General features: G+C 37.7%; 1 protein-coding gene across 1 annotated transcript in view; it reads left to right on the forward strand.

Moving 5' to 3' along the window:
- Positions 1-20,551, forward strand: part of FAT4 (FAT atypical cadherin 4) — a 373,279-nt gene extending 352,728 nt beyond the window's left edge. The window contains exons 14-17 of the mRNA XM_089672185.1: positions 4,103-4,227; positions 5,537-5,748; positions 9,699-9,960; positions 17,671-20,551. Coding sequence (XP_089528311.1) covers positions 4,103-4,227; positions 5,537-5,748; positions 9,699-9,960; positions 17,671-19,529 — 2,458 coding nt within the window. The 3' untranslated portion in view covers positions 19,530-20,551. The remainder of the gene's footprint in view (positions 1-4,102; positions 4,228-5,536; positions 5,749-9,698; positions 9,961-17,670) is intronic.
- Positions 20,552-21,527: the final 976 nt, after the last annotated feature.

The raw sequence follows: 21,527 nt of genomic DNA on the forward strand, positions 1-21,527 counted from the left end.
ACCCGAAGCGCATCAAGTGGCGGTCAGACTGAGAGCACACCTCCCACTCCCACAGCGCAATTTGTGTGATCCTGACCACCCGAAGTGTTTGTGGTAACCAGGCTAAGTGTTATACTTACCTGGACCGCCCACTCGCACAGCGTAATTTATGTGGTTCTCATCACCCACTGTGTTTGGCAGGCCACACCGCACAATGATGAAAGTGGCTTTTCTCTCCCTGCACACAGTAGCTAACACAAGTCAAAACAAAAAGAGGGGTTCTTGGATGTTACTTAGGGGTCACTGGTTGGGCAGAAACCTGCTAACTGACCTTTAGGAAATTTGTGTAAAGAAAAAAACTTTCCTAATACACACAGAAAAACCCTTTTTCAACCTGAAAAACTGTTAAAAAGGACAAAGTGGATCCTTATGAAAAACACGGGACGTTTCACAGTAAAACAATTACACAGAGGTAAACCGAAAAACTGCGCCAAAAGTAACCTTGTTGCTGACGCAAAAATCACTCCTATCAGCACCGCTAAACGATCCACGTTATACACGCAATCTTTACTGCAACCACCCAGAACCGTTTACACAAAAAGTCTGCTGGACGTGAAACACGCGACACAGCAGCTTAAAACAAACCCGCTTTACAATAAGGAACTACTTTTAACAGGAAAAACACAAGAAAAACATAATCACTATACAAGAAATCTATGTGCAAAAACCCAGACTACACCGCGCTCATTAAATGTGGAACACGTGAAGGGAAAACTCGCTTAATACACTTTAAATTGGCTGGCAATACGCAAATTTAAAGCTAAAAGCAAACAAATGAAACTGTAAAAAATTTGGATTAAAAACACAATATGGGTCAAATGCATATAGGAAACTTCATGCACATTGCATAGAGATTACTGCACATTTGGTAGCCAACAAAATGGCCACCAAACAAAAGGAGTCCATGTGGTTTAGTCAAGAAAATGACCCCCCACAGGGGAGCACATGGTAACACTAGAATGACCCCCCACAGGGAAACACACGGCAGACTCTAGCCTCAAAATTGCCTCTTACATAAAACAGACTTTTAGACAGAACATACACTGGACAATTACACAACAATATGAAGTACACATACAACACAATTTGGGCACAATCACAGAACGGACATAAAACACCAACATATCACACTAACATGCACATGTAACAGAAAGGACCCCCTGCTGCATGCTTGCTGGGAGCAGTAGTACCACAAAACATTGTACAGACCACATACACACAGATCTTACAACAGTTAACAATTAACCTAAGCCTTTCAGCACTGTAATAATTACCTCACGTGGAGGGGGGTAGAGCAATCACCACAGTACCTACAGCCCACAAATACTTACCTAACACTATGCAACAACTTTTACCCACTAAAACATATACCCGTTTAATTTTTGGTTGGAAGATTTTTAAACTTGACCAAATCCAGCCAACCAAACCCACCCCCCCTGCTGCTCTCAGCAGAGACAAACCCTCGTCTTTTCACCCACAAATCAAGAGTTTAGGACAAAAAATGAGGTCCTTGCCAAGCGGTATTTCTTGTTAGCTAACAGAGAGCGAAATCAGCCACACGAACACGCAAAAAGCGATCCTCTTAATGGCAGAGAGACCTGAAATGTGCCGGCATACTTTTTGCTAGTTCATGATGGCCATTCCCCCCTCGTTCTAGGTTAGCTACGCAAGAATACGCGTTAGTATCCACCAGGCTCGCCAAACTGTCTTGGAAATTCGCTTTAACGAATTTCTCCTTACCGTGAGTACTCGCAGTTGGATGCGCAGAAATCCCCCATAAAGCTGTGCGAATCTCGCTTACCACGACTGCAGCCAAACTACACGATTCCTGCCCATCCAAATACTTTGGTTCTGTTGAATTTGTGGGTGATTGGAGCTCCGTTACCCTAGAATGATCACACGACACTCTAAGGCTGGTTGCAACTCACATAAGGGCCGGCTTTAGGCTCAGCTCTCTGTTTTATTAAGAATACACACATGCCCCCCACATGAATAAAGTCAATCCCTCCCACCGAACAATACAATGGGGATTGCCTATACAGAGGATGTACATTCCAATTGGAGCATAGCCTTTGCTATTATCTATCACTGGTCCTCCCCCATGAGTCTTCTGAGGTCAGCAGACTTCCTCCCCTTCCCCCCTATGAGCCATCTGAGGTCATATTTCCTGTCCTACTAGCTTCTATTGGTATGCAAAATTCTCTGCACAAGCATCTCCCTAAAAATATCAGTCTGTACCTGGATGGGCCCGATACGATCTTTATTAAAACACATCCATCCCAGATACAGTTCAGATTAGCAATGGGTTGTAAGATATGCATAAGCCTACACGTGGAGTTCACACCGCTTGCGCATTGCGTTATGAAGCCCATGTGGTACCATGCTGCTGATATGTGGATACAGGCCCACGGTCTACTGACAGCAGCATTCGCATGGAATGCCGTGGTGGTATACACGCCGGTCTATAAGCGCAGATCTGCCATCTCATCCATTACCAAGCTGAGTACTGTAATACATACATTGTACATGCGCATGGCCCAATTGCAGCCTTCAGAGCTTTAATTAAGCCACACGAGAGACATATGAATAACACGAATATATGACACATTTAAAGTTCGACCAACAATACAAAATTTCCATGACACACCTACAATGGGCATGTGAGTATCAGAACCGGACCATAAGAGCAATAAAAACAAGTAGCCTGGTCTGATGAATCACATTTTTTTTTACATCATGTGGATAGCTGGATGTTTGGGCGTCACTTACCTGGGGAAGGGATAGAACCAGGATGCAGTATGGGATGAAGGCAAGCCAGGGGAGGCTTAAAGGATCTGATACTGGTGGCTTGGTGCCAGATACCAATGCATACCTTCAGAGGTCAAGTGGACTCCATGCCTTGACAGGTCAGGGCTGTTTCGGTTTCCAAAGGGGAACCTACTCAATATTAGGTGGGTGGTCATAATGTTATGGCTTATTGGTGTATATTGTTATAGTTAATTTGTATGCAGTGTCTAATAAATATTATTTGTAAGCTCTGACAGTAAATAGTAACATTTGGTATTAATTCCAATGGTTAGAATTTCAGGCTCTGTGTATTTTATCTGAATCTAATACTAAAACTGAAAAATGCACTTATTTCAAGTGCACAGTACACACACAAATCATTCCTTTCTACCCCTCGGCAAACTATGTATCTGGAACTGCTGAACACCACAGGTTATTGTTAAAATTGTAAAGGTGTTATTTTTTTGTATATACAATGTACAAATGTATACAGTAAAATAGGGTGTCAATAACAAAGCTTACTGATAATAGTAATGGATTGTATGCACTCACACATGAGTCTTGTACTTGCTATATGGCCTGCAGTACAAGGCTGCAGTTAGCTGTTTTATCACTAATTAGTTGGTTATTCTTTCTTTCAATGGGACTTCCCTGCTTCTCAGCAGGTCATACAAGGAGATTTCCTGAGCCATGTACAGGTGAATTTACAGGGTCACTAGTTATCCCACATGTCATGCTTTCATATTTCCTTAATTATCTGCAGGTGAATTAACAGGGTCACGAGTCCTTTCACATGTCCTCATAAACTAATATTCTTGAAAATATTTGACCTACTTGAGACAGCTGAGGAACGTTAGCCTAGTGTTTTTGGATTGGTGAAAGAAGCAGAAGTCTACAACACGATAACTATATAAAAAAAAAAATTTAAAATGAAAAAATAAAATAGTAATATAATAAAAATGGCAATAATAATAGCAGACTGATGAAAAAAGCACAGTGCAACTGTATACAGTGAAATTCCAGACAGAAAAAGATGAGATCTTATATTTTCTTGTATACTGATTTCAAGATATTAGAAGATACCAGAAGTCTATATTTAAAATTACAAAATGCAAAAAATGATTCCACATGGAAATATCATCTTTACATCATTGTCACCTTTCTGACAATATAAAAATCATATGGTATATTAGGAAAGCACATGGCAAAGCTGTCACCTTGATGCAGAGTGTTCAAAATCTAAAGCTTCTTTTCTTCTGTCCTTTTGTATGTCTAGGTGTCCAAGATTAGAAGGAGCCTGTACTACAAGCTCTTGCCAAAATGGAGGAACCTGTGTCGATAATTGGTTCTGGCAGCAGTGTAACTGTAAAGATGGCTTTACTGGAAAGTACTGTGAAAAGTGTATGTTAAGTTTTACATTGCTTTATAATAACCTTACTTCACTGGAAAAATAGGCCAAGGGCCCCACGATATATAGTCATGCATTTTATGTGCTGGTTTTATGCGGTTCTTGGTTAGGTGTTATCATGCATAGTACAGGTGTTTCTGTTCCTTATTCAGATCTGGTACTAACATTTACACAAAACTTGTAGTCTCATTAAAAGATGTGACTTTGGGAAACATTTAACAAGGAAACTTGTAGATCTCTATCTTTTGTGCTCTTCCATTTTGGCATAAAACACTACTAGGGTCAGAATTCAATTGCACTTATGTGTATTTTAGGTAGAAATTGTATCTCAATAAAAGTTACATAAAACCGTTGCCTGCAGTAATGTTTTGACCAAACATTTTTCTCAGTTTTGGGTGTAGTGGGCTTGATCTGTTCTGTCCAGAATTCTCGAAGAGTGGAGAAGTCTTGCTGTCTAGGAGACCAGCAGGGTATCTCCTCACACCTTGATGCAGTCATGGAGTGAACATGGTTAACATGTAGAGCTTCTTGTTACCAACAATATATTACTGTAGAACACATATGGCGGGGTGCTGTGCCAGGTTAAGATTAAAGTCAGTAAGGCAATTGCCCTAGGTCTTAAAGTTAAACTCCAGGCAAATTAATGCAGCTTAGAAGTCATTAGTTCATCATTAAATGTAGTTCTTAAATGCAAGCAGTGTGAGTAACTGGATCTGACCTGGTATCAACCCGTTTGCATCTACTAACCACTGTAGATCAGGGCTGGAGTTTGAGAGGAAGAAACAGTACAATCAGTTTATTTGCCAAGAAGAAGCATTGTTGTAAGGGGAGAGAGCAGAGTGACAGCGAAATGAGCACATCACTGTGCTGATTCTCTTTTGCTGTCTAGTTAGACATGGGGCAGGTCTAATGGGACCTTGGCATAGAGGAAACTGGCTGAATGATGCTAGCCATCCAACTGAGGGTATCCAGTGGGGAAAAAAATACTTCACTGAAAATTCCTGAATTGAAGGTGAATATTGCAGCAAAAGCTAGTTTTGTTGTTTTACATTTTACTGGGCCATTCATCTTTGTTATTATTGGCTGGATTTCTGCTTTAAGTACAAATTCCTATTAAGCATAAGAACATGTGATTCAGTATGAATCAAGATTTTAGAAACAGGCTAAAGAAAGCTGATTTTTTTTCTCTCTGCTCATACCTATTTCTTGTTATACGGCATTTACATGTATTTATTTTACAGTCTGCCCTTGTGCTACAAACCAGAGAAGCTAATTTGTTCTTCTCATCTGTTGACTTTGTAGATATAACTGCAGACACTGCCTTATCTCTTGAAGGCAGGGGTTACCTTGAATATGCCATCAGCCAGAACAAGAAGCGTGAATATCTTTTACAGCATCGTAGTATGGACGCAGAGTCAACATACGCCAATCACTTAGAGATAAAATTCCGGACAAGAAGTGAAAATAGCCTATTACTCCAAATTCACGAAATCAGCAATTACACAGCTGTAAAGGTATGTATTTTAAATGTATAACTTTCTTATACATATGAATTCCGTACATTGCTGAGATAAATAACTTTTAGCTGTAATGTTTGCACTAATTCAGATGAACCCAGTCATTGTCAGACTTCCAGGAGACAAGGTACATATAAGCTCAATCTAAAAATTCTTAGATACTGTAAATAATATGCTGGCCCAGATATAGAGTTATTATTTCTTATGAGGCCCACTGGCCTGTATCTACTTATGCTTGTCTTTGGATAATATATATGTATTATAATATATTTGTATTCCATGTTTATTTTAAGTATTTTCTTTCATCTCCACGATATATATTTTTACATTTCATTTGCGGGTGATTTCTACTGCATTACCATTCTGTTGTCCAAGGCAGTGTTAGTGGCTGAAACCAGGAGCGGGCTGACAACTCATGGGGCCCCCGGGCAATAGGGGGTCATGGGGCCCCTGTGTCCTTGCCCAAACTCAAAAAAACCTATGAAAAAGGTACCAGGGGCATCTCATGGGGCCCCCTACTGACCCTGGGCCCTCGGGCAGCGCCCGAGTTTCCAAATGGTCAGTCCACCCCTGGCTTAACCTGCACGTCTGAATCAACTTCATGAACTTTGCATTGATGGTGGCCATGAGCTTTCATTGACCAGGAGAAAGAAAGTCATAATTTGAGATCTTCTGTGAGTGGAAGATATAAAGAATCCATTTCATAGTTGTAGTATGAAAGTTAACATACTACAAGTTAGGATGTACACTAAGATATATGTATTATTGCCAGCTTGTAGATTGCTGCAATGGCTCCCAAGTGCCTGTCTTCTGAACTTATATGTGCATTTTCTCTACCTACTAGATCAGCTATATATATAACGATGTGTAATTTTCAAGAGCTGTGAGTTCCACACAGTAAAAGTAACAGTTCATGAATGATAGCTTAGTCTTATTCCCATGGCAGTCCTCACAAGAACTGCTCTGTTCCTATCTTCTCTTCATCTTCTGATATGGCTTCAAACCAGTTCTTCTCATTGTTAGCCATAAAAAACACAGAAAACACATCTGCACTGTAAATATGGGCAGCAGTCATAAAAGTGGCATACATTTCATGCGAGTAAATGTTAGGAAAAAATGTTTGCCTGGACTTCTGTTTTAAGTCTAATTTTATGTAAAAAAAAACCCCAGTTGTATTTATTCGTTTGTTTGTTTATTAAAGCGGTAGTAATCCGTGGTGGTGAAAAAAAAAAATCCCCTGCAAGGCAATAGCACAATGTGCTAGTACACATACTGAAATACCTTAGAATGAAGCCCTCCAGCCGTGCGCTGTCACTTGTGACCAGGCATCTATCTTCACCTAATTTTCCTTCTGGGTTTGCTGCCCCCGGCAGCTTGAATGGTTGAACTGCAAAGACCTCACTCCTGCGCATGTGCCACATGTGCCGCGGCACAGCCCTCTGAAGGAATGTCACAAGCATGCCGTTCCTTTAGAGCAAAAGAGTGAATATCTCTTAAACAGTGCACATTTAGAAGATATTCATTTTACCTACAGGTAAGCTTTATTAGAGACTTACCTGTAGGTAAAAATCACAAAGTGGACTTATTTATCGCTTTAAGCAAGTTATTTCAGGTCATAGTTTGAGCACATGGTTTTGATGGAATGCTTCCCTTTTCAATGTTGCCTTATATTTTTGCCTGTTTGAACTATGTCATAAAATTGCTGTGTACTAGCATTAATCAGCTGTCAATTGAAACTGTGAAGAGCATTCCTGCTATGATCATCCATAAATTGTGAAGGGCACACCATATCTAATTTTAAATTTGGAATTTCATTTTCTTTATTTTTTATTTGTTTAAAGATAGCAAGCTAGTTACAGACCCAGAATGTATTTTTAAGCCAGAAAATGTCTCTGACTCCTCATAATAAAAAAGCACAACACTGCATAAATTACGCTCTCCTGAAAAGAACCTGATAAGTTTGTTCTCTGGCTGTGGCTCAGTCAAGCCTGTCATAACTTGAAATGAGCACGGTAGTGAAGCTGGCAATAAGCTCTCTAAGGTCATACATATATAATGTATATTGTGTACACACATTTTAGAAAGTGAGATCTATTTTTCATTAAGATCTACTTTGCAAATATAAATCCTTCCTTATAGTTTTATTTTAATACCATACCAGTGTAGATGCGTCAGATATTATTGCCATGTAGTTGTATGTTGGACCATGGTCAGATGTTACCCCTATTAGCAACATTTCCACAGTGGTCATAAACCAAAATTGTAGAAAATGCTTTTAAATTTTTTATTATTATTTTTATTATTCATTTTTTATTATTATTATTATTATTATTTTACTGCAACACAGTGGGTAGCTTTAAATGTGTATACATTGGAGCTGATACCAATCATGGACTGTTGACAAATCTAAGGGTCTACAGTGTTTTTCTGAGTTCAGTTGTTACCAATTCAGGAATATAGGGAAAAAAACTTCCAGAATCTGATCTAATTTGGTAAGGCAACTATCAATAGTGTTTAAATTCTTGTAATTGGTAAACACTCTCCAGTGATCTATATGTTATCATTACACTGTTGTTTGTGCCTTGGTCTTTTTATCCCCTTGTGAAGAGAAAACGTTTCCTAACTGGGCTTTTTATTACTTTTGACATTATTTTCCCACAGCAACCAATCAACCACTTAAACCTTCAAAAAACAACGAACATTTAAATCAGTTTTGTTGTGTTACAGACTGCTTAATTCAGTCAATTAATATTACTGAGTTTCATCCACCTGAAATTTAGAATGTGTCATAAAAATATAAGTTTAACAGTAAGGTGGAAGCTTATAAATTAGACCTACACTACCTGAAATAATGCTTTCAGTCTAATAGGGAGCACAAATAACAAAGCAAATTTTAATTATTAACTTATGTACATAATCTTTGTTTTATAAGACCTTGAAAGTAGTAGATATTACTTTAAATGGAGGACACATTTAAAGTATACAAATCTAAAATCTAAATTAAATAGCTTTGACACTCATCTTTGGAATCTAAGGTTTTTCCAGCTACACTATCTCTCTAAACAGGTAAAATATTCCTTGACAAAAATTGCATTGTTGGTAATTTTTCCTAAATAGGCTATCTTTGTTTAAGTTTCACAGAATATACTTCACTCTAGTAAGATGGAAAACGTCTTAAGTGTTTGCCGTATTTTAACTTCAGTTGGTTTAACAGATTACATTTTTATTAGGTGAAACAGAAAATTATCAACTTAACATGGTTTCGTTCTCTTATAGAATGTGCTGTGATCCAAACCTAGTGGAAACACAGTTAGACCAATTAAAAGTAATTTCAGTTATATAAGATGAATATAAAGCATATAGAAATAGCTATTTGGACTTGTAAATGGCTACAACATTTTAGTCACACTTTTATATCACGGTGTTGAATATGTATTTATCTTATGGCTGAAAGGGGGTTTTGTGGTTCGGTATGAAAGATTTTTTTTCCAAAATGTGGGATTTTATAAGAGGTTTGAGCATATGTTGTGCCAATTCTAATTGCCCTATTTATCCACTCTTAATTCAAATTTATTATGGGAAATGAACTTAGGTAAATATATTAAAATATGTATATTTTTTAGATATAAACTACAGTTTGCCAAATATCAGAGGTACCATAATCAAGACTGATTTTAATCCAGCATTAGACATATGAAAAAGTAATTGAGAGGCCTAGTTTTGAGTAAAAAAAATCCAAGTAGGAATGCAGGACCTACTTTTGTTTTCTTGTTACTAAAGGTACAAGATCTATGGATTTTGTCCTTTTTGTTTTTAATGAATCATTGGACTGAACATTTCCAGCGAAAACCCTTTCAAAAAGTCAGTCATCTATTTCTGTATTGACTAATTTCTTCTTAGGTTTATCTGAAATTCCAGATTTTTACTTTTTTACTTTTATATTGCAGGTCAAAAATGGAAAACTCCATTACACATCTGATGCTGGTATTGCAGGAAAAGTAGAGCGAAATATTCCAGAAATGTATGTGGCTGATGGTCGCTGGCATACCCTTCTTATGGAAAAAAATGGATCTACTACTAGTTTGTCATTAGACCAAGCACACAGCCGAGATATTCATCATATAACTCAAGATTTTGGCGGTCTTAATGTTCTTACAGTTCAGATTGGAGGAGTACTACCTGGACAGATATCTCAAAGCACCCAGAATGGTAAATATTTTATATAGTGCATAGGAATAATTTTCCTTTGTGATGAATGATATTTTGGGGCATCTAGTTGGAAGTGCCGCCTATGGTCAAATCAAGTAAAGGAATAATTTACCTGTAACTTTTTATTGCTTAGCATGGGTGTTTCAGATGCATGTAAGATGTGTCTACTATACCTTTACTGAGCTTCCAGAATATACCATGCATTCCCATTGTAGTTGGTTTACTAAAGAAGAAGGACACGCAAACTGAATTTAGCTTAGTGAATGAGTGAAACTGAGTGAAAATTTACTATGCAAAGAATACCCAGTCGTGCCCAAAGAAAAATAAACAGGTTATTTGCTTGCACATGATTGGATGATTGAAATCTGCACACTTGCACCAATTTTCAGTTATCTTAGTGACTGAGGTGAAGTTGTGCTGATTTCAATCATCCAGTCATGTGCAAGCAGAACTCCTGTTTTTGTTTTTTTTTTTTGGCTGGTACATAATGATGTTTTTGCAAGGTCAGTTTTCACTTGTATGAAGAAATAAAAACAAAGCACAAACTGATTTTAGACTGACATTACCTGATCTTCAGTGCTTTTCGTACACTAGGCCTATATCTCTTGGGGACTGTGGTGATGAAATTGGGAGTGGCCATGTGAAAATTGTGCCACTCCCCTTGCTAGGTGTGTAATTTATTTACCATAAAAAATTAAGCATGTTGTTAGCTTATGTAATATATAAATGCATCGCATGCTCTGCCCCACACATATGCATGCAGGGTCATACTACTGCACTAAAAAAATAAAACTGTTCAGCATCTGTACATAAAAATAATCATGCATAGCCAAGCTAACCAATTTATTGTGTTTGCTTTGGTTTTTCTTGGTTCCAAGTTCATGGTTAATGTTTTCTGGAATTCTTTTAGCCCAAATGATGTATTGCCTTTAAATAAAAACATGACCCGTTACACTTTGTACAATGCAAGCTATGCACCAAGCAATGTGTGAGTGTGTTGTCATGTCAAAGGATTAGTCATTTCTGGACACCCTTTTAGGTGTTTACGCCAGGTTTAAGTTGGCCATAAACATAGAGATAATCTTCTTTTAACTACAGTAGATTGTCACTAGAGATGAGCGAATCGAACCAGGCGAAGTGGAATTCGTTCCGAATTTCAGGAAAAATTCGATTAGCGTCGAATCCGAATATTAGCATACTTCGGGTGCGCGAATCGGATTTTTCCCGATCAGCCGGCAAAAGTGTCCCTGCAGAGAGCTCCGCTATTTCTGACAGTTCTCTGACAGTTCCTTCACATGTACAGCGGTTGAAACATTGTATCTATTTGTTTACATTTAGGATACAGATGTTTTTATTCGGAAACAGATACAATGTTTCAACCGCTGTAAATGTGAAGGAACTGTCAGAGAACTGTCAGAAATAGCGGAGCTCTCTGCAGATACACTTTTTGCTGTACTGGAATACTTCTTCTTTTCATTCTTCTTTTCATTCTTTTTATTCTTCTTCTCATTCTTCTCTTCTTCTTCATGAAAAGAAGAATGATAAGAAGAATGAAAAGAAGAATGAAAAGAAGAATGAAAAGAAGAATGAAAAGAAGAATGAAAAGAATGAAAAGAAGAATGAGAAGAATGAAAAGAAGGAGAAGAATGAAAAGAAGGAGAAGAATGAAAAGAAGGAGAAGAAGAAGAAGAATGAAAAGAAGAAGAAGAATGAAAAGAAGAATGAAAAGAAGAAGAAGAAGAATCTTTTCATTCTTCTCATTCTTCTTTTCATTCTTCTTTTCATTCTTCTTCTTTTCATTCTTCTTCTTCTTTTCATTCTTCTTCTTCTTCTTCTTCTTTTCATTCTTCTTCTTTTCATTCTTCTTCTTTTCATTCTTCTTCTTTTCATTCTTCTTCTTCTTCTTTTCATTCTTCTTCTTCTTCTTTTCATTCTTCTTCTTCTTCTTTTCATTCTTCTTTTCATTCTTTTCATTCTTCTTCTTTTCATTCTTCTTCTTTTCATTCTTCTTCTTTTCATTCTTCTTCTTTTCATTCTTCTTTTCTTCTTCATGAAAAGAAGAATGAGAAGAAGAATGAAAAGAAGAATGAAAAGAAGAAGACGAATGAAAAGAAGAATGAGAAGAAGAATGAAAAGAAGAATGAGAAGAATGAAAAGAAGAATGAAAAGAAGAAGAATGAAAAGAAGAATGAGAAGAAGAATGAGAAGAATGAAAAGAAGAATGAAAAGAAGAATGAGAAGAATGAAAAGAAGAATGAAAAGAAGAAGAAGAATGAGAAGAAGAATGAGAAGAAGAATGAAAAGAAGAATGAGAAGAATGAAAAGAAGAATGAGAAGAATGAAAAGAAGAATGAAAAGAAGAAGAAGAATGAAAAGAAGAATCTTTTCATTCTTCTCATTCTTCTTTTCATGCTTCTTTTCATTCTTCTTCTTCTTTTCATTCTTCTTCTTCTTCTCATTCTTCTTCTTCTTCTCATTCTTCTTTTCATTCTTCTTCTTTTCATTCTTCTCATTCTTCTTCATGAAAAGAAGAAGAAGAATGAAAAGAAGAATGAGAAGAAGAATGAGAAGAAGAATGAGAAGAATGAAAAGAAGAATGAAAAGAAGAAGAAGAATGAAAAGAAGAATGAAAAGAAGAATGAGAAGAAGAATGAAAAGAAGAATGAAAAGAAGAATGAGAAGAATGAAAAGAAGAATGAAAAGAAGAAGAAGAAGAATGAAAAGAAGAAGAAGAATGAAAAGAAGAAGAAGAATCTTTTCATTCTTCTCATTCTTCTTTTCATTCTTCTTTTCATTCTTCTTCTTCTTTTCATTCTTCTTTTCATTCTTCTTCTTCTTCTTTTCATTCTTCTTCTTCTTCTTCTTCTTTTCATTCTTCTTCTTCTTCTTTTCATTCTTCTTTTCATTCTTCTCATTCTTCTTTTCATTCTTCTTTTCAGAAGATGAGAAGAAGAATGAAAAGAAGAATGAGAAGAAGAATGAGAAGAATGAAAAGAAGAATGAGAAGAATGAAAAGAAGAATGAAAAGAAGAAGAAGAATAAAAAGAAGAAGAAGAATGAAAGGAAGAAGAAGAAGAATCTTTTCATTCTTCTCATTCTTCTTTTCATTCTTCTTCTTCTTTTCATTCTTCTTCTTCTTTTCATTCTTCTTTTCATTCTTCTTCTTTTCATTCTGCTTCTTCTTCTGAGGTTGAGGATGATGAAGAAGAAGAAGAAGTAGGATGAAAATAAGAAGAATTCCAAGCCGGCAAAAAGTGTATCTGCAGAGCTCCGCTAAGTGTATCTGCAGAGCTACGCTAAGTGTATCTGCAGAGCTCCGCTAAGTGTATCTGCAGAGCTCAGCGGTTGAAACATTGTATCTATTTGTTTCCATTTATGGAAACAAATAGATACAATGTTTCAACCGCTGTAAATGTGAATGTCAGAGAACTGTCAGAAATAGAGGAGCTCTGCAGATACACTTAGCGGAGCTCTGCAGATACACTTTTTGCCGTTTTGGAATTCTTCTTATTTTCATCCTACTTCTTCTTCTTCATCCTCATCCTCATCCTCGGAAGAAGAAGAGGATGAGGATGAGGATGAAGAATAAGAAGAAGAAGTAGGATGAAAATAAGAAGAATTCCAAGCCGGCAAAAAGTGTATCTGCAGAGCTCCTCTATTTCTGACATTTCTCTGACATAGAACTGTCAGAAATAGAGGAGCTCTGCAGATACACTTTTTGCCGGCTTGGAATTCTTCTTATTTTCATCCTACTTCTTCTTCTTCTTCTTCTTCATCCTCATCCTCATCCTCTTCTTCTGAGGATGAGGATGAGGATGAAGAAGAAGAAGAAGAAGAAGTAGGATGAAAATAAGAAGAATTCCAAGCCGGCAAAAAGTGTATCTGCAGAGCTCCTCTAAGTGTATCTGCAGAATAGAGGAGCTCTGCAGATACACTTTTTGCCGGCTTGGAATTCTTCTTATTTTCATCCTTCTTCTTCTTCTTCTTCTTCTTCATCCTCATCCTCAGAAGAAGAAAAAGAGGATGAGGATGAAGAAGAAGAAGAAGAAGAAGAAGAAGTAGGATGAAAATAAGAAGAATTCCAAGCCGGCAAAAAGTGTATCTGCAGAGCTCCGCTAAGTGTATCTGCAGAGCTCCGCTATTTCTGACAGTTCTCTGACATTCACTCCATACAGCGGTTGAGGAGTGAATGTCAGAGAACTGTCAGAAATAGCCTATTTCTGACAGTTCTCTGACATTCACTCCATACAGCGGTTGAAACATTGTATCTATTTGTTTCCATTTATGGAAACAAATAGATACAATGTTTCAACCGCTGTATGGAGTGAATGTCAGAGAACTGTCAGAAATAGCGGAGCTCTGCAGATACACTTAGCGGAGCTCTGCAGATACACTTTTTGCCGGCTTGGAATTCTTCTTATTTTCATCCTACTTCTTCTTCTTCTTCATCCTCATCCTCTTCTTCTTCTTCTGAGGATGAGAATGAGGATGAAGAAGAAGAAGAAGAAGAAGAAGAAGAAGTAGGATGAAAATAAGAAGAATTCCAAGCTGGCAAAAAGTGTATCTGCAGAGCTCCTCTAAGTGTATCTGCAGAATAGAGGAGCTCTGCAGATACACTTTTTGCCGGCTTGGAATTCTTCTTATTTTCATCCTACTTCTTCTTCTTCTTCTTCCTCTTCATCCTCATCCTCATCCTCTTCTTCTTCTTCTGAGGATGAGGATGAGGATGAAGAAGAAGAAGTAGGATGAAAATAAGAAGAATTCCAAGCCGGCAAAAAGTGTATCTGCAGAGCTCCGCTAAGTGTATCTGCAGAGCTCCGCTAAGTGTATCTGCAGAGCTCAGCGGTTGAAACATTGTATCTATTTGTTTCCATTTATGGAAACAAATAGATACAATGTTTCAACCGCTGTAAATGTGAATGTCAGAGAACTGTCAGAAATAGAGGAGCTCTGCAGATACACTTAGCGGAGCTCTGCAGATACACTTTTTGCCGGTTTGGAATTCTTCTTATTTTCATCCTACTTCTTCTTCTTCTTCTTCTTCTTCTTCTTCATCCTCATCCTCATCCTCAGAAGAAGATGAGGATGAGGATGAAGAAGAAGAAGTAGGATGAAAATAAGAAGAATTCCAAGCCGGCAAAAAGTGTATCTGCAGAGCTCCGCTAAGTGTATCTGCAGAGCTCCGCTAAGAAATAGCGGAGCTCTGCAGATACACTTTTTGCCGGCTTGGAATTCTCCTTCTTCTCATCCTTCTTCTTCTCATCCTTCTCCTTCTTCTCATCCTTCTCCTTCTTCTCATCCTTCTTCTTCTCATCCTTCGTCTTCTTCTCATCCTTCGTCTTCTTCTCATCCTTCTTCTTCTCATCCTTCTCCTTCTCATCCTTCTCCTTCTTCTCATCCTTCTCCTTCTTCTCATCCTTCTTCTCATCCTTCTCCTTCTTCTCATCCTTCTCCTTCTTCTCATCCTTCTCCTTCTTCTCATCCTTCTCCTTCTCCTTCTTCTCATCCTTCTCCTTCTCATCCTTCTCCTTCTCCTTCTCCTTCTCCTTCTTCTCATCCTTCTCCTTCTTCTCATCCTTCTCCTTCTTCTCATCCTTCTCCTTCTTCTCATCCTTCTCCTTCTCCTTCTTCTCATCCTTCTCCTTCTCATCCTTCTCCTTCTCCTTCTCCTTCTCCTTCTTCTCATCCTTCTCCTTCTTCTCATCCTTCTCCTTCTTCTCATCCTTCTTCTCATCCTTCTCCTTCTTCTCATCCTTCTCCTTCTTCTCATCCTTCTCCTTCTTCTCATCCTTCTCCTTCTCCTTCTTCTCATCCTTCTCCTTCTCATCCTTCTCCTTCTCCTTCTCCTTCTTCTCATCCTTCTCCTTCTTCTCATCCTTCTCCTTCTTCTCATCCTTCTCCTTCTCCTTCTTCTCATCCTTCTCCTTCTCCTTCTTCTCATCCTTCTCCTTCTCCTTCTCCTTCCTCATCTCCAAGGGCATTTAAATTAAAGGTACAGTGTTCTGCACTAATTTAAAGGCTCTCTGAAGCCTAGAAACCCTTTTTATAAGTTAAATTCGTAGCGAATAAATTCGCATCAAATCGAATTTCTTCCTCAAATTCGGCGAATCAGCCGAATCGAATTTTTGAATAATTCGCTCATCTCTAATTGTCACAAATGACAAAATTTATGTATTGGTAGCTTAGAACACTTTTCCATTTGACAAACTTTGATAGCATTTTCTACATATCATCTGCTGTAATGCTAGTGCTTGCTACGGTAGTTATTTGAAGATATTTTCTTTGTAATACAAGGCACCTTAGACCTATACTCTTTAATGCAGTGCTAAAATCTTTAAAGTCACTCTCACTTGGCATTGTCATTATTTTAGGGATATTGCTGAAAATTATTTTCTTCCCTGTCTTACTATTCTGACGTCAAGGCCACGACTCGTGTGCTGGTATAAGTAGTTGTAATTGTGAATTGGTATGACATTCTGAAGTGAAGTCTTCTCCATCCGTGTTTTAATGTTGTTGAGTACAGACGTTTAAGTGTATAACCATATTTCTCACCTTCACTGTTCACATCCTAGACCATTAAATGTCTGTTCTCTGTCTTACATTATCTCCCATCACTCTCGTTTACTTTAGTTAATGCCAAATATGTGTTCTTTGCTAAATTAAGAGGGAATTTATTGTGTGTTGCATTTGGAACAGTTGATTCACAGTCCTCATGCAAACTCCTTTGTTCTTGAGAATTCTGAGCCAGATTCTCATTGTACTTCTGTTATTTTCTATTCTTAATATGGAGGATTCACACCTCTTTGTTTTTAGTGCTTTACTGTAACATTTAGGTCATGGACCTAAAACCCCAATTCCAAAAAAAGTTGGGACACTGTGTAAAATATACATAAAAACAAAATGAAATGATTTGCAAATCTCATAAACCCATATTTTATTCACATTAAAAAAAAATAAGGTGATTTTGACATTGATGGCAGCAACATGTCTGGAAATCATTGGGACAGGGCCATGTTTACTATGGTGTAACATCCCCTCTTCTTTTAAAAACACTGTAAATGGCTGGGAACTGAGGAGACCAGTTGCTGTAGTCTTGGCAGAAGAATGTTGTCCCATGCTTGCCTGATATACGATTCTAACTGCCCAATAGATGCATCTGCTTTGTCGTATTTTACGTTTTAAAAAGCATCAAATATTTTCAGTTGGTGAAAGGTCTGGATTGCAGGCAGGCTACTTAAGCACCCAGACTCTTCTGCTATGAAGCTATGCTGTTGTCATAGATGCAGTATGCCGTTTGGCATCCTTTTTCTTAAACAAAATTTACATATAATTCACAAAGTAGCATAGGTAAACTACTTTAATAAAAGACACATGCAAATCATATTTAATATTTCACACGTTTTACTAGTGTTGCTGTAGAGAAATGCAAATCAACCAGTTCTTTTCACAAATGTCTGATGCTAGTTTGCCAATTCAATCCTGACTAAACAAATAAAAATGTTATTAGTTGTCTAGATCCAATATAACTGCACCCTGGATCCAATATATCTTCACCATACATCCATAAATTGCTTTGCTATCTTTTTGTATATATCACTGTTTAGCCTTCTACCTTGTGCCATTACAGTACTTTGCTTTTTTGAAAGAAAAAATGCTGTAATTGTGTTATAATCTAAGCAATAATTCTCTTTCTATGTTTTGTTTGTTTAGGTTTTGATGGCTGCATTGCCTATGTGAAGTATAACTATGAAAATCTACCATTCAGTGGTAAACATGACATGGTTCGCATATCTAAATCGGAGTCATATGCTAAACTAGGATGCAGAGGTCCTAACATATGTGCCAGTAACCCATGCTGGGGGGACTTAATGTGCATTAATCAGTGGCATGCATACACCTGTGTACCACCTGGAGACTGTTACTCAAGCCCTTGCCAAAATGGAGGAAGCTGTGAACCTCATACCCAATCAGGCTTTACTTGCATTTGTCCTGAAACACATACAGGAAAACTTTGTGAAACAGTTGTAGCTTGTCTTGGTGTCATTTGCCCTCAGGGTAATGTATGCAAAAGCGGATTACATGGGGGACACGTCTGTACTCTTATCGCACAACCTGAACATCTGTCTTTACCGCTTTGGGCAGTTCCAGCAATTGTTGGAAGCTGTGCTACAATTCTTGCTCTGTTGGTCCTTAGTTTGATTCTGTGTAATCAGTGTAGAGCAAGGAAAAACAAAGTGCCAAAAGAAGAGAAGAAACCAAAAGAAAAGAAGAAAAAGGGAAGTGAAAATGTTGCATTTGATGATCCTGACAATATTCCACCGTATGGTGATGACATGACTATTAGAAAGCAACCTGAAGGAAACCCTAAGCCAGATATCATCGAAAGAGAAAATCCATACCTAATATATGATGAGACAGACATACCACACAGCACAGAAATAATACCTAGTGCTCCCTTGGCCATGCCCGAAACAGAGATTGAGCACTATGACATTGACAATGCCAGCAGTATTGCTCCTTCTGATGCAGACATCATTCAGCACTATAAGCAGTTTCGAAGCCACACTCCTAAATTCTCAATTCAAAGGCATAGTCCTCTTGGTTTTGCCAGACAATCTCCACTGCCTTTGGGAGCAAGCAGTTTAACCTATCAACCATCGTATAGCCAGGGCCTTAGGACAGCAACACTTGGCCATTCAGGCTGTCCACCACCTAACCCCTTATCTCGTCATAGTCCTGCACCATTTTCAAAATCCTCAACATTTTACAGAAGTAGCCCTGCACGGGAACTCCATCTTTCATCTTTGGAAATGCATAATGATGTATGCCAGCCTGGTATCTTTAATTATGCAACCCGTCTTGGTAGAAGAAGTAAAAGTCCTCAGACCATGGCTGGACATAACTCCAGACCAGGAAGTCGCCTTAAACAACCTATAGGGCAAATTCCTATGGAGAGTGGACCACCTGTTGGCCTTTCGATAGAGGAAGTGGAGAGACTTAACACTCCCAGACCAAGAAACCCAAGCATCTGTAGTGCAGATCATGGGAGATCTTCATCAGAAGAGGACTGCCAGAGGCCCCTTTCAAGAGTAAGGAATCCAGCAGATGGAATTCCAGCTCCAGAATCATCATCTGATAGTGATTCACATGAGTCTTTTACATGCTCGGAAATGGAATATGACAGAGACAAACCTATGGTGTATACATCAAGAATGCCAAAACTGACTCAAGTCAATGAGTCAGATGCAGATGATGAAGACAATTATGGTGCTAGATTAAAGCCGCGGAGATATCCGGGCCGCAGAGCTGAAGGTGGGCCTTCTGGTGCCCAGTCACCAACAGCCACTTTACTGGCAGACAGTACATTGCCCATGAAGCTAAGCCAGCAAGCTGGTAATTTCAACTGGGACAATCTCTTGAACTGGGGTCCTGGTTTTGGACATTATGTAGATGTTTTTAGAGATCTGGCATCACTTCCAGAGAAAGCATCAGCAATTGCGAATGAGGAGTCAAGAGCAAACACATCTAAGACAGCTTCCAAAGATGGAGAAACAGAACAATATGTGTAGGCATGATATAGCTGGATTGTCAAAATGCAAAAAAACTTATGACAGTCAAACATTATATGTTTGTTTACAAGTAAGTGTCTCCATTTCAAGAACTGGCCAGTGGACATTCTTTATTTAAGGAGACAACTTTAAAATAATAATGTTTGTTGCTGCTGGAAAGGACAGAGATGTATTTAAAGCAATCGTGTTCTGTACTCAATTCCTTGCATGTATAACACTACACCGCCTGATTTCCAGCATGCACAAAGTTAAGTAGAATCCTTCTTTAATCTGGTTCATTGTGATATTTTTCAGTGTTGTAACTGTAATGTTATGTTTCTCAATTATGTTTTTAAGCCAGATGTAGTTTATTAATTTTGGAACAATTTCTCTGCAGAAATAGTGATGTTTGAGTAAAAGATGCAGTCTCTGAAGAAAAAAAATTACCACAAAGTGTAGAGTTTGACATTGTATTAGTTTTATAAATATCCACTGCACAATGGCACAAAATCCAATTTATAGACATTAAAGTAATAACACAAAAAGGGATTACAATGTGGTCATTAAGATCAGCACCTTATGATCATTTTTACATTAAAAGTTTTTTTATTTAAGTTTGTAAAATGAAGCTGCATTTCAAATTTGCATTCACTGCTTTGGCAAAGTATATTTTTATAATGAAATTTCCAAATGCAAAATAGAAATTGTGACAACATTCTTAAAACCCTTGAATTTAGATCTTCCTGAAACCCCGACTTAGACATTTGTAAATCAAAACAAACAAAACATCACTTTTGTGATACTTTGTACTGTGGAACAATTTTTTTTTATAAGTGCTTTTACCTGACCTATGTTTTTGATACTGATGTTTTTTCCTATACTGTATAGTTTTCTTACTTTCAGGGAAAGCAAGAAAAAGCTTTTCTGTTAAATCTGTTACTTGTGTAACATTCATATTTTTCAAATTTTGATACAATTGTAACATATCAGTATGCCTTTTCTTCTTGTAAATGTCAATAATAAAATTAAAATATTTATTTAAAGTTGTGTGATTGTAAGGTACAGTGCATTTCAGCTCATACACAAGCCTAAAATAAAGGACCCACTCAATGGGATTGATTTACTAAAGATGAACATTTTCACTAAGCAAAATCGTGAAGATGTGTTCACTTTAACTGTCAAACATTGCTTTTTTTCTTCCCCCTTACCATGATTGGGTAGTCAACATGAGCACAGCTTGACCGTAAATATTCACTTATGTCCTGTTCACATTGGTGCGCTTTTGCTGCACTAAAATGCACCTTTCCAGCTCCACAAGAGTGCATGAAAAATTGTTCCCTTTAAATTCTCAACTCTTGCTGCATCTTTGGTGCCTGGATTGAAAAACACACCAAAAATGCACCTTCCATTATAGTCAATGGAAACACATCAAAGTTTTCTAAGTACATGTAATTTTTTTCTCAGGTGATAGGGATGAAAATGCATGCAAAATGCATTTAAAATGCATATGCGTCATATTAAATTTGAACACGAGACATTAAAAAGTGTTAAAACGTGATATGCATTTTTGAAAAACACGTACCACGTTCTTAACCACACCAGTGTGCATGTGCCCTGACTAATCACTTGATAATGTTTTATACATCAATCTCAATGTCATACAGGTGATTCTGCTTCTAAGAACACCACACCAGCAACACATTCACTAATGTTAGTTTTCAGTGGAATTTCATCCAGTGAAGTAATCATTTATCATTATTTATATTGCAGCTTTTATGCCACTGGTAAAGTTACTGATGAAATAATCATATGCACGGCATGGTAATAACTATGTAGAGGAGCTAGTCCTATGAAAATGTTTTACACAGGTAGAGTTGTTTGGGATGGCTGAACCAGTGGCGGACTGACAACTCATGTGGTCCCCGGGCAGTAGGTGATCATGGGGCCCCTGTGTCCTTGCCCAAACTCAAAAAAGCCTATGAAAAAGGTACCAGGGGAATCTCATGGGGCCCCCTACTG

This window comes from Staurois parvus, unplaced genomic scaffold (genome assembly GCF_062004578.1).
Source record: "Staurois parvus isolate SC_StPar_1 unplaced genomic scaffold, SC_StPar_1.0 ptg000122l, whole genome shotgun sequence".
In the NCBI taxonomy this organism is placed as follows: domain Eukaryota; kingdom Metazoa; phylum Chordata; class Amphibia; order Anura; family Ranidae; genus Staurois; species Staurois parvus.